This window comes from Lithobates pipiens, unplaced genomic scaffold, assembly GCF_037356315.1.
Source record: "Lithobates pipiens isolate NorthernLeopardFrog02 unplaced genomic scaffold, aLitPip1_a1.2 Scaffold_28, whole genome shotgun sequence".
NCBI classification, from domain to species: domain Eukaryota; kingdom Metazoa; phylum Chordata; class Amphibia; order Anura; family Ranidae; genus Lithobates; species Lithobates pipiens.
In genome coordinates, this window is record NW_027507789.1 from 183799839 (window position 1) to 183813610 (window position 13772).

Sequence of the window (13772 nt, forward strand, 5' to 3'; positions counted from 1 at the left end):
TAACGCAGGTGAGAGCCCCACAACCTCCAGGACCAGCCCAGAGATCATGGCTAGCAGCAGAGGTGTTCCTCCAGGTTGGAGGAAACAAGAAACTGAGGAAGGCTGTGTGGAGACTTCCCTAAAAGCTCTGATGGAGGAGTTTCCTTTGGGAGGTGGAGCCATGATCTCTCGGGTGGCTGTCCTGAAAGTTTTGGAAAAAGAAAAAAGAAAGCGCCCTGAGATCAAAGAGTATGCCTTGTAATGGATTCCTCTGCAGCGGACGTTCCCCTGTACACTACCCCTACTAAATGGGGGGGGGGGGGGGATTCCCCATAGAAATAGCCGTTTAGTGTCATTGAAGTCACCCAGGTCGGGACCCCAAGCTGGATCCTACCGGGGAATCACAGAATTTGGAAAGTTAACAGTCTTGATTCCTCTGGTTGATTTCCCGAGATGTGGCAAAGATACTGCAGGGAGGGAGCCTAGTAGTTAGACATGAAAGTTCCTGATCGTCGTGTTGAGGCTATCCGTCTGAGCTTGAATTGTCCAAATGTTCAAGGACACATGTCTCCAACTAGACCATCATATGGCTTTAAAAAAATAAAACGTGTGGAAAGATGAACTTGGATTTGAAACATAGGAAGGCCTAAAGATTGGCAACAAAGGTTAGGAACCCTGGGCTCCAACAGAGGGGACTACTGTGATAGTCTTAGGGGGGTCTGCCATCTTTGGGCTTCTAGGTCTTGCCTTTATTCCAGAGTGGGGAAACCAGGCTTTGTGGAGGGGGTCTTTTGGTGGAGCCTGTCGGTGCTGAGGTAAAGTCCATAGGTGCTTCCTGGGGAATCAGCTTGAGTTGGAAGTGTTTCTCTCCATCTGGTAGGGAGGAGAAGGAGTAGGCTTTGCCTTGGATTGTGAATTTTATTCCAAAGGGGAAGGCGCATGTATAATTGATGTCCTGTTGAGACAGAACTGATGATGATCGGTTTGAGGGCTCAACGCTTCTGGATGGTCCAGATCTGCAAATATTTTATTTGGTGTCCTCAGCAGGTGACTTCCTGTTTGAGGTGGTAATGTCTCATGACTTCCTCCTTTACGGTGTAGAAGTGGGGCTTGACAATTACATCCTTCAGGGAGCCATCTGTGCCACTGTGGGCCCTGCCCAACTCTAGTCGGTGAGGGGGTGTGTTAGGAATTGGCTCCTTAACCTCCCTGGCGGTATGATTCAGTCTGGAATAAGGTGCTGAAAGCGGTACAATTATTTTGCATGGAAATCTGGCTTTTATTTTGTAGTCCTGTAATTCTTAGGAATAACGCTCTGAAATCTCTTCAAACCAGAGTCTAGCGGACATCCCGGGTATGATTAAGTTTATAATATAATAAAGATAAAAATTATTCAATAATGTAATCAAATCCCCAAAAAACTGAAAAAGGGACATGTTTTGGTTGCTATGGACAATCTCCAAATTCCAGGCAGAATAAACAGTATTTATAATATAAAAGTGCATGCAGGGCATTGCACAGACCACTAGGGATGTGTATTTTTTAACACAGCACTGTAATCTGTAAGATTACAGTGCTGTGTGTTTTGTGTGTTTTTACTTTTTTGAATTTGCCGCCGTTCTCCGCTCCCGTGCGTCGCAACGTCGCAGGGAACGGAGCTCGGCGGCATTCGGCACTGTGAATCGAGCGGAGGACAGCTCGATCACACAGCGCGGCGGACATTGCTGGATCCAGGGGACAAGGTGAGTAACTCTCCCTGTGTCCTCCCCTGCATCGAGCGATGCGATCCCGAGTCTGGCTCGGGGTTACCGCTTATGTAATTAAAATCCCAACCCGAGCCAGACTCGAGATTACCGCTAGGAAGGTTAATGACTTCTTGTATCGCTGGGGAGATATCAGCGAGATATCAGGGAGATATCAGTGATTTTTTCAGGGAGGCCTCAGACTCAAATTGTATCTCATGGACCAGTTTGAGGTCATCTATCCTGGAAAGGGCAGTTTCTAGTTGGTCCTGGAGGACCTGGATGTGGGCAGCGTTCTGATTGGTATGAGACAGTAATGCGCATTTTGGTTTCTATAGCTTCCATTCTGGAGCCTTGGTGGAATCAGATGTAATGTCTCTGGTGATTTGGGAAGCTGTATTAGCCAGACCCCTCTCCAGTAGGGCAGAGAGATTAAGAAAAAGGTTGCGCTGTGGTGACGATAGGTCCTGATCTTGCAGGTTGGGGGTGGGGGTAGCGTGGAGATATGGAGGAGCATGCCCGGCTGGGGACATGTATTCCTCCATTGCTCTGCTCAACAGGGATTCAGTGGAGCCTGGGGAGAGACCTTGAGGGTATTGTGGGGTTCCCTGGGCCACAAGTATGTCCATGTGGGTTGGTGAAATCACATGCCTCATGTCCTGAGCCTTCTCTCCGTAGGCCACATGTGGCTGTGCTGAGGAGGCAGCAGCCATCTTGGTACACCCGCTGTGGCCTGCTCGTTTTAATTCAGGTCCCTGATCACGTCTGACAGCCGTTCTGGACATCCAGGGGCGTCCTGTGCAAAGTAGTCTCATTGATGTCCTGTTTAGGGAAGTGCTGTGCCCGCTGTAATGCTTGAGGGGCAGGGGAGATGCGGCGCTTCCAGCTCAGCCAGCCATCTCAGAGCTCCCACGCATGCACTGGCAAAGCATTTTATCACACCTAGGGTTGTCCCGATACCAGTATCGGTACCGATACGGAGCATTTGCCAGAGTATTTGCCCTCTGGCAAATGCTCAGATACTGTACCCAATACCTGGGCAGTCAAGGTAATCAGTCCTCTGGGAGAGTTATAAGCACCGATCATTGGAAAACAGCGCTGTCCAAAAAATACTTAAACCCAAAAAACCCTGTGCCAGTGAGACTAATAATCATAATAATTTCTAGCTGCAACACAATGTGAGATACCCACAATACACAATCCAAAAGTAAAGCTGCGCTAGAACTTATAAAGTGCCAGAATAATAATGACAATGTATCATGTTGAAAAAAAATAATATGACTGCAAATAGTGCAAAAATTAATCTAAAATTAATTTTAAAAAACACATAAACAGTCCAAAAAAGAGGGAGAGAGACAAGGAGATGTATTCAGCTAGAAATCTGAGTTTGTTACTTTTATTTTATTGCGTTCGGATTAAAATTTTATATGGAGTTACGCTATGGAAGCCTTTCTCTTTTATCTTACTAAATGAATATGGTGGAACGGGAGACGCTCTGAGAAGGGGGTACAGGAGTTGGAGACGCCAGCAGAGCCTATTAAAGGGACCAGGAGTGATTGTCTCGTTTGCAAGCTTGTATGATCTCCCTAAAAAGAGATCTTGTCAGCTGGCAAGCCTTACTGAATCTGGTGGTGGATGAACCTCTCTGGGTGCACCTGCTTTATACCTGAAGGGTGTTTTACGGAGTCACTTTAATGGACTGAAACTCATCTTGTGTCTCCCTCTTTTTTGGACTGTTTATGTGTTTTTAAATTTTAGATTAATTTTTGCACTATTTGCAGCCATTAATTTTTTTAAAACAGGATACATTATGTCATATTATTCTGGCACTTTATAAGTTCTAACGCAGCTTTACTTTTGGATAAGCACCGATCACCCTGTATAGATTTCAAAGTCTGACAGCCGGCTAGTTTCGCAGCTTCCGCCACCCCCCCCGGCTTTCAGCTTGTTTAGTGAAAGTGAAATCAGCGGTGATAGGTGCTTGTAACTCTCCCACACGATCACCACTGACTGTCCCCGTATCCTCCTCCATACCAGTGTCCCCCCTCATTCTGTCAGGATGGAGAGCGTAGGTAGGAGCCAGTAAATTTGGCTTCTTTTCTGAATGGACAGTCAGTACTGTCCATTCACAGAACTGAAACATTGTAAATTGTTTACAATGTTTCAGTTTATGAACGGAGAGGAGCAGCTGTCTTCTCTCCATTCATTCAGTGCAGGATGCTGAGAAAGGACTGGGGAATCTGTGTCCCTAGTCCCTTTGTCTCAAAAGGGAGATGTCAGGGGTCAATAAAAAAAAAAAAGACTTTCCATCACTAACCCCACCAACCCCCCGCCCTAACAGAAAAACGCATTTTTTTTTTACAGACACATGAGATTTAAAGTATCGGTGAGGTACACGAAAAAAAAAATTGGTACTTGTACTCGGTCTTATTAAAGTGGTATGGAAACCCCCCTAATCACCGATCTTAGTGTGGTGATGCTTTGAAGGCAGAGGAGAGATCTAGGGTCCAATTGAGCAAAATTTTCTCAAAACTGTCACCAACTATTGCTATCATAGGGGATATTTACATTCCTTGAGATAAGTTTAAAAATATGCAAGATTAAAAAAACTTCGCTCCCCGTGCTTACATGCAAAGGCGAACGCAAGTGTTGATCTGGTGCCATATGTAAATAGCAACTGCATGTGAGGTTGCACCGCAAAGGTCAGGCTGAGGGCAGTAATTTTAGCAGTAGACCTCAATCTAAAGTGGTAACCTGTAAAGGCTTTTAAAAATGTATGTAGTCCAACGCCGCTGCACGTTTGTGCGCAATTTTAAAGCATGCCGTGTTTGGTATCCATGTACTCAACATCTTTTATATCAAACATCTGGGCAATAGTGTGTTTTAGTGCATTACAGTTTTTAAAAAGTTGCTGCACAAATACTGTGTGAAAGAATAACTGCAACACCCACCATTTTAATCTGTAGGGCCTTTGCTTTAAAAAAAATTTTTTATAATGTTTGGGGGTTCAAGGTAACTCAAAAACATTCTCATGTAAACTGTCAGAAAGAGTGAAATTTGAGCTGGGCACAAATATCTGCAGTGTTCCCTCTCTTCAAAGTACTAAGTGCCTTCGACCCCTTTCACACTGGGGCGTTTCAGGTGCTTTAGCATTAAAAAAAAAAGCACATTTAAAATGCCTGAAAGAAGCCTTATCTGAAATCCCAATGTTAAAGCCCGAGTGCTTTCACACTGAGGCACTGCGCTGGCAGGGCATCAAAAAGTCCTGCAAGCAGCTTCTTTGCAGCACTTTTGGAGCGGTGAACACACCGCTCCTAAAGCGCCCCTTTCAATTGAAATCATTGGGAAACGCCTGCAAAGCACTTTTTGCAGCAGCGCTTTGTGGGGGACTTTTAACCCTTTATTTGGCCACTAGCAGTGGTTAAAGCACCCCACTGGCGCTGGTAAAGAACCACTAGTTTAAGCGGTATTTTTTGGGCGCTGGCAGTGTAAAAGGGCTCTTAAAGCACTTGGGCTTTCACATTGGGATTGCAGATGAGGCTTCTTTCAAGTGCTTTACAGGCCCCCCCTTTAACGCTAAAGCGCCTGAAAAATGCCCCAGTGTGAAAGGGGTCTAAGTGGTGGTCTGCTCTGTTCTTCTGTTATTTTGATAGCTTCTGGCAAGTTGTCAACTGAGATAAAAGCAGTCTGAGTTTTGTGATGCTATAAACTAGAGTGCTTAACTATTCAACAGCTCTGAAAGTCTCTACAGTTGCTTGCACACTGGAGCGGGCCTTGATGGTAAACCACCACTTTATCATAGTTTTTGCAGAGGTTTTCAGCCGCTAGCGGGGTGCTTTTTACCCCCGCTATTGGCCAAAAAAGGGTTAAATGACCTGAAAAGCGCTGCTACAGCAGCTTTCCCAGCAGCACTGCCCGTTCAATTTCAATGGACAGGAGCATTTTAGGAGCAGTGTATTCACACCACTCCACCACTCAAAAGAAGCTGCTTGGAGTTTTTTTTAAACATCCTGCTAGCGCATCGCCTCAGTGTGAAAGCACTCGGGCTTTCACAGACTGCAGGGGAGCTGTTTCAGGCACTTTTCAAGTGCTATTTTTAGCCCAAAAGCACCTGAAAAACCTCAGTGTGAAAGGGGTCTACCTAGGGAGGGGCAGTGTATGCCTTTCCTCCAGTCAGCTGTTTAGGCTGTATGCCCAGACTACACTTCCAGTGCTGAATGGTTATTTGAAGGTGGGTGGGCGGCAACTGGTTAAACTACAGCAGACCCCACTAGCTGTGGTATAATTTCCGAAAACAGTGTATTTGACAGTAAACAGTAAGCAGACCCAAGGAGTCCTGCACATGCAAACATGACTTAAGTGTAGGACCGAGATAACGGGTTGCAGCTTCTGCTGATCTGAGATGGCCAGCCCCAGCTCTACAGATTGTAGGCGTTAGGGGCCTCTGCCTCCAAATGACCACATTAATGGTGGACAGAAAGAGCACATTCACCCTGTGTTTGTAGGAGGTATGCAAACACCCACAGCAGCCAGTACCCAAAGAGGACATTTCCTAAGGGTAACCGCCATCTACCAAAATTAAAGCAGGTACCATGGTGGAAACAGAGTACATGGTGTCACTTTACAAATCAGATGAAGTCTGCTGTAGTACTCCTGGAAAGTTTGAGGTCTGCCTACTGCTTCCCTAAACACACACCCTACGTAGTGTCTGTTGATGGCACCAGGGAATACTAACAAAACCATAGCAGGCTGCATACTGTCCTGGCTTACCAACAGTGTACCTGCCTCTGCAGACGTGTGCCCCTCCCCCATCTGAAGGTAGTCAGGGACTCTGGATGCCTCTGCTCCAGCCATGTAGTACTGCCTTGAAAAGATTTGTGGAAACCAGCAGCCACGATCCATCAATATTAATCAGCAGCAAACAGAATTTCAGCCAGCAACAGAGGATATGGTGTTTGACCAAATGTGAATAAGGGAAGGCTCCCCTTAAGCCTGAGCACTCATGAGGATAGCTGCTTCTCTGGGCGAATGAGCCTTTGTGAAAAAACAAAAAAGGTTTTTTCCCCAATGTTTTTCGGAATCCCTTAATCTGGACTCCACTTTAAAGAGTGTTGCAGCACTTGAGCTGGTATCCAGGCAGTAGATAACCTGTATTTGCAGGCTGTGCATCTGTCCCTTAGATGGTTCCCCCTTTTTCTCCCATCCTCTGTCCTAGAGGGAAAGGACACAAGGTGGAATGAGGCTTTTACAAAGAAACAAGGTGCAGACAATCGCCCCATGGACCAGCACCCATCCACCTAGGGAGATCCAAATGAAGCCCCACCACTAGTAGGGGGAGAAAAAAAAAAAAGGGGGGGATACACAGCCAGACTCCCCACATCAGCCCTGTCAGTCTGGATAGTACTGAGAATCCTCTCAAAACCCCTGGCGACCCCTTCACCATGAAGCAAGAATAGAGGAACCCCCATTTGCCCCTCTTAACTTAGAGCCAAAGTCCACAGGTGTCCCAGGCCTGCTTACATTCTCCTCCCTGGTGACATACCAGCACAGGACAAAAATTAGCTTCCACCATCTTCGCTGTAGCACTGAGGATCCCCGTCTGGCGCCGTCGATCATACACCCCCCATGGAACATGGAGCTTGTAGGCCCGACCACGAGGTTGGCGTTTGCTACCAAAAACATGGCTGCAAAGCCACTTTCTCTGCTCTTTCAAGGTAGAAGCGCAGACCACAACGCTATTGAGCTGAGGACCAAACTGCAGGACACCACAAGTCCGCACTGTGCCCCGGAAGACTCTCGAGTCAAAACTGCCAGTGTACCTGAATCTATAGGCATGCTGCCAACCAGACTCCTGGTATGAAAGGGGGTCCCCTGGAGTAAAGATTCAAGACTTCCAGGGCAGCCGGAGCTACTTGGCTCCCCAGGTTCACTGCCACTGTTCTGGGAAGCTGTAGCAGGGAGGCCTCCGCCACCTAGCATGAAGGGCAGAGAAAAGCACACGTTTCTTCAGAGTTTCTGTATGGCCAGAGGAAATACTGAGTGGCTACTGCCTGTGGGCTGTCTTATGCGGATTATGCGTTTCCTGTGCTAGGTGGGAGGAGCCTATGATGCAAATATCGCAGCAGTCCTTGTGAAAAGCCTAGGCAACTGCAGCCAATAGTGCTGCTGAAAAGAAAAAAGGTATTTACTTTAAAAAATGGTACCCCCAAGGATCTGTAGGAGGAGTTCACTGTTCAGGAAGCTGCAGTGGCTATAGAGCAGCCACACAATGAAAACCATCTCCAAAAATAAAATTATCCAGAAGGAGGAAAACCTCCCTAGAAGGCAAGCTCATCAAAAAAAAATAAAAAAAATAAAAAGCCTAGATTTAAATAGAAGGGACTGTATAGGGGATTGTCCCTGCAGGCTCATTTTTGCCAGAGTCCAAGCATCTGAAGGCAGCTGCATATAACCCAGTCTTATTTAAAGAAGCCTGTATTTTATACTGTATGATCAGGAAATTAGTTTTTCGTGATCCATTTCAACAGTTTTGATTGTACATATCTGATTTCTTGCCTCATTGTGCTAAACATTCCCAAAAATCTATTCTGTAGTATTTATGTGTACTTTTTGCTGTTATTCTAATGTTTATTCTTAAAGCAAACCTAAGCTTTAATGAAAAAAAAAAAAGTGAGGAGATCTACAAACACCTCCCACCTGCGCAACCTGGAAAATTATATATACGTGAGCGGTAGAGCGAGAGCAATTCTAGCCCTAGACCTCCTCTAACTCAAAACATGCAACCTGTAGAATTTTTTAAACGTCACCTATGGAGATTTAAGGGTAAAAGTTTGTCACCATTCCACGAGCGGATGCAATTTTGAAGCGCGACATGTTGGGTATCAATTTACTCGGCGTAACATTATGTTTCACAATATAAAAATAAAAAATGTGGCAATTTCGTTTTTTTAATAAAATTATTTTTCACCAAAAAAGTGTGCTTGCAAGACCGCTGCGCAAATACAGTGTGACAGACAGTATTGCAACGACTGCCATTTTATTCTCTAGGGTGTTAGAATAAAAAATATATAATGTTTAGGGGTTCCAAGTAAAGGGAAGGAGATCGGCAGGAGTGAAAACAGGCAGGGGAAGCTCCATTAGCATTGCTGGTTGTCTAACAGCCACCACAAGAGGGCGCCAGATTCCAGAAGGAATTATAGGACCGCAGAAGGGCTCAAAGCCGCGGCTTCAATTAACGGGTGGCGCGGCCCAACACCATCATGCTGGGGTGTGCACAGAGACAGGATACCCCCCCCACCCCAGGCTGTGCAGCCCCAGGTCGCTAATTCTAGTTGCAAATGCGACCTGGCGCCCGGGGTTTGTCAAGCCCTGCCTTAACATAAACCTAAGCTTTACCTTTAGAGAGCAAATCACCAGGTTTGCTTTAAAGTGTTAAACTCAACAGTAAAATCAGTCTGTATATGTGGTAAAGCATGCATTGTGTAAAAAGGCTGTTTGATTTTATCTTCTGATCCTCCCCCCTCTTAAACTGTCCCCGAACCATCTCCTGATAGAACAGCCTTGGGGGCAAGCTGCACATTTGTTTGATAGATTTTTACTTGGGAGAGTGCATGTAATCAACAGTTCCAATCAGCACTGTCCAGACAGGGGGTCAGGGGTCCAGCAGCCTAGGATAGGACAATCCAGGAGCATAAAATCTCCTACAAGCTTTAGCCAGACATTGATAGAAATCCCAAAACTGCTATATACTGCTGATGAGAATATTTTGCAGTGGATATTTACTAAAATGACTGCATTTGCATGTTGTGTACTGTGGAAGAACAGATAGTTAATGCAAGGCCCTGGGATTAGTAACATTTTAATGTCACCTTTTTGAGCAGCAGATACGTTTTATTATACACAGATCTATTCAGTGACCATGGAAAATACTCATTTTTTCCCCAAGTAGGGGGCAGGATGCGACTCATTCAAAGGGACAGCACTAGGATAATTACCAAAAACCAGCCCTATTAAAATCCATTGCATTGGGCAAGCTAGAAGTTAGACAACTTATAAGTTATACTGGGTTCCATCTGCAGCTGAACAGAGTAGCAAGGAAGCAAATGAAAGGTAAGCATACTGCTGATAAGAGTATAGCCCTAAAATGAAGAATTATCCATGTATTGCTTTATACATGTGCACCAGGGTGGCTAGAAATCTATGTTTCAAAGAACAAATCTGATTTTTTTTTAAATTAAAATAAAAGCATTAAAATAACTGATAAATCAAAACAAATATGGATTAAAAAAATCTAAAAGATGGTTTTCTATTCAAGATGGTCAACATTTAGTTTATTCAGCATGAAATTGAGCATGAGGCTGTATATTCTACAATATTTACATTTTTGGTAAACTCATTCAATGAATCCAAGCTCCACAAGCTGAGAACATGCCAACTGCATTGATGCACACAATTTCACAACCATGAGATAAATTAAAGTTCATGAATATTCATTTATCCCATTGTTTTGCAAATCTATGTATACCACAAGGAGACAAACAAAGTAGGGCCAAAACGGGTTGGGGGAATACCAACCCCGGGACTATTACCGGTATCAGATAAATAAAGTCTGCAATTTAATATCCATTGCTAAAAGTAATTTTTCTTTATTACAACATATGTCAGTGATACATAGAACTTCATTGTACAGCCATAAAATGTGGCGAGGCAAAATACAATGTGGAACCACGAGATTACCCCAATTTTATACATGAAAATCGCAGCTCAGTATTTTCTGTTTTTAACATGTTTTGCTCAAAATTCGAGCTTCATCAGGAACAGGCGCAGCTGCTAGTCAAAAACTGAAATAAAAATTGAGAAAAACGTATATTTAGTTCAAAAACATAACTTCACAAGTCAAAATACAAAATTCATAGTTACCAAGAGATACAAAAAAATCAAAAAAGAAGAAAGCAATCAAAATAGCATGAATTCTCAAGTATTAATACAGTATATCATGGGTTATAAATCTATTTAGATTTTAGATTAGTAGTAGCCAACATATTACAACATAGGAGTATTGTATTTAATTCTAGAATTAAATAGAATACTCCTTTGTTTATTGTAATATGTTGATTACTACTAATCTAAAAAATATATTTATAACCCATGATATACTGCATCATCAATACTTGAGAATTCATGCTATTTTGATTTTTTGGATCTCTTGGCAACTATGAATTTTTTATTTTGACTTGTGAAGTTATGTTTTTGAACTAAATATACGTTTTTCTCAATTTTTATTTCAGTTTTTGACTAGCAGCTGCGCCTGTTCCTGATGAAGCTCGAATTTTGAGCGAAACATGTTGAAAATCGCAGCTCAGTATTTTCTGTTTTTATGTATAAAATTGGGGTAATCTCGTGGTTCCACATTGTATTTTGCCTCACCACATTTTATGGCTGTACAATGAAGTTCTATGCATCGCTGACATGTTGTAATAAAGAAAAATGTAGCAATGGATATTAAATTGCAGACTATTGATCTGATACCGATAAAAGTCCCGGGGTTGGTATTCCCCCAACCCGTTTTGGCCCTACTCTGTCTATATGCAAATTCGGGATGTGGTATTTTTTAGATTCAGTCCCTCCATCTTAACTTCAAATTATGTATACCACAAACTGTATGATTGAATCAGTTTTGATATGGCTGTTTCACTAACCTGACAGCTTATTCTAAATAGGAAACCTTCATTTTGTTTGCAAATTAAATATTTTAACTACCAGCAAGATTAAGTCCTTACATTTAAAGAGAACCTGTCATTTCAGATCCATAATGGCAGCGCCTGTTAGGCATACCCTCACTTGCTGCCACCACGTCCCTCACCTTGTGTCACTCCCTCATCACCAGCCATCCCATTAAAGTTAATGGGACTGTCGTGAGTCAAAAGTGGGTCAGAGGAGCAGATGTGGGACAGAAATGACAGTTGTGCTAAAAAAAAAAAAAAAAAAACGATTTAAAATGGACGTGACTTAAATCCACCCTGATTTGCAAAGAGGGCTGAACTGAAAAGCAAACTTTTTTGGTGTACGCTCAAAGTCAGCTTGATACAAACATTTAATACAAGCTGCAGTTTCCCTTTCAAACACCATAGTGAAAGTGTACATACCTTCTTTCTATCTTGCTCCAGAGATTTGCATTGCTGGTAACACTCTTCTAAGCACAGATGAAGTTGAGCTGCAGACCTACCTCGAAGCTTTGTGGACTTCTGACTGTTAAGCACAGATACCATGTTCTGCAATGAGGAGTCTCCATGCAGGTGTTCACTGATCTGATATGTTTGGCCAAGTTCTTTACAGGCATAATTGTCCATTAATGAATGGTTAGAAGTACCCAACTTTTGACAAACACATGATTGGAAATTAGTATCTGAAAGTGATGTTAAGTTGCTGGGCATGCTACCCATCATTGATGCACTGATAGAACATGCAGCAAGTGGATGGGTCACTCTGCTGTTGGTCAGTAGTTTATTATCAGCACTTCTAAATCTTTGGTTTTTATAGATTGCTGCATTGTAAAGAATCCCTTGATAGATCTTAGCTAGGCAGTCAGAGTTTAGATGCTTTGTATTATACTGCATCCGCTTATCTTGATAGATTTTCTTGCCAGTGTTCTCATAATTACAGAGATCCAATGCATTCTTATGCAAGCCATTAAATGGCTCCAACCTATTTCCAGAGACTACTTCACGCACACATTCCTCCTTGGTTTGGTCCCCGCCATAACTGTACTCACTGTAGGGAAATACAGGACTTTCTCTGTGGTGGCTTTGAAAATTGCTGTCAGGCCCAAGAGAGCATGCTGATGAACAGTTGAGCCCAAACACTGGGCCTTTCTGGGAGGCAGGTACAAGGCTATTCATCTTTATTTGATTTTGATGGAAGTTGGTAGAGTTGCCATGATGCTGGCTGTTCATCCATAAAGGCCAGTCAGAGTTAGCGGCAGACAAAACGCTGGTAGGCTTCATAGCATGAGCAATTTGATCATCATACCTTTGCGGCAACCTCTGTAAGTGACTAGGAAGAGCACCACTCCCTTCATCCAGCATTTTCCTCCCATAATCTGATTTGTGGTCATATTCAGACATGAATGACCTATCTGATAGAAGATTTATGGCCTTTGCAGGGGCATAACTTTGCTCAGCCATGAAATTGTTAGGTTTGTGACCGCTCTGCTTTGCCTGGATTAGGTTAGCATAGGCTTCATTCATTCTAACATTCAAATTCAACAGATCCAGGGATACAGGACATATGTTTCTCCCTTGCTGAAATTCTAGGATAGGGTTTTTACTGCGCTTGGTTTTATTATTCAGCAAGTCATGCCTTTCAAGTTCTGGGTAAAAGTCACATTTGTTTAATGAGGTAACTAATTGCTCTCCGTTTTGGAAGGGGTCTTTGGGAGTTTCAGACATGGATGCTGGAGACAAATAGCTCTTAGGAAGAGTGTATTCCTTAAGGCCACTTCTGGGGTTTATAGTGTAGCTGTTAGGATCATCAGAGTGACGCAAATGGGGCCAGCGCTCACCCTGTTCATTACCTGGCAGCTCAGGAAATAAAGCCTCTCCATTGTGCATCTCTGTGCTGGGCACAGATTCACCACGAAAATTCTTCTGCAGGATCGGCAGATCTTTTGATTGCTTAAGGTCTGGCAGTAGGTCCTGGTGATCAGGCAGTCTGTTTAGACTTAATGGCCACAACGATTTCAACATGGGAGAGCAAAGCCTAAAAAACCAAAAAGGTTTAATTGCAAATTCCTTATCTTGCTGCCAAAAAAAATGACACAGAATTGAGAAATTAGACAATTTCAGGAAAACTAAAAACACATGGCTTGCTAGGTCACATGATCATTGCACAATGAATTGGTCTCATCACACCAAAGGCTACTTTCACACTGGGGCATTGCAGGCACTGGTGGTAAAGCGGCGCTATTCGACTGCTAGCGGGGCAGTTTTAATCCTCGCTAGCAGCCAAAAAGGGTTAAAACCGCCCACAAAGTGCCACTGCTCTTTGCAGGCG

At 43.5% G+C, this 13772-nt stretch overlaps 1 protein-coding gene across 1 annotated transcript in view; it reads right to left on the reverse strand.

Moving 5' to 3' along the window:
- The window catches only part of MEIOC (meiosis specific with coiled-coil domain), a 68061-nt gene that overhangs the window by 32427 nt on the left and 21862 nt on the right, over positions 1-13772 (reverse strand). The window contains exon 5 of the mRNA XM_077460092.1: positions 11867-13478. Within this exon, the coding sequence (XP_077316218.1) occupies positions 11867-13478 (1612 nt within the window). The remainder of the gene's footprint in view (positions 1-11866; positions 13479-13772) is intronic.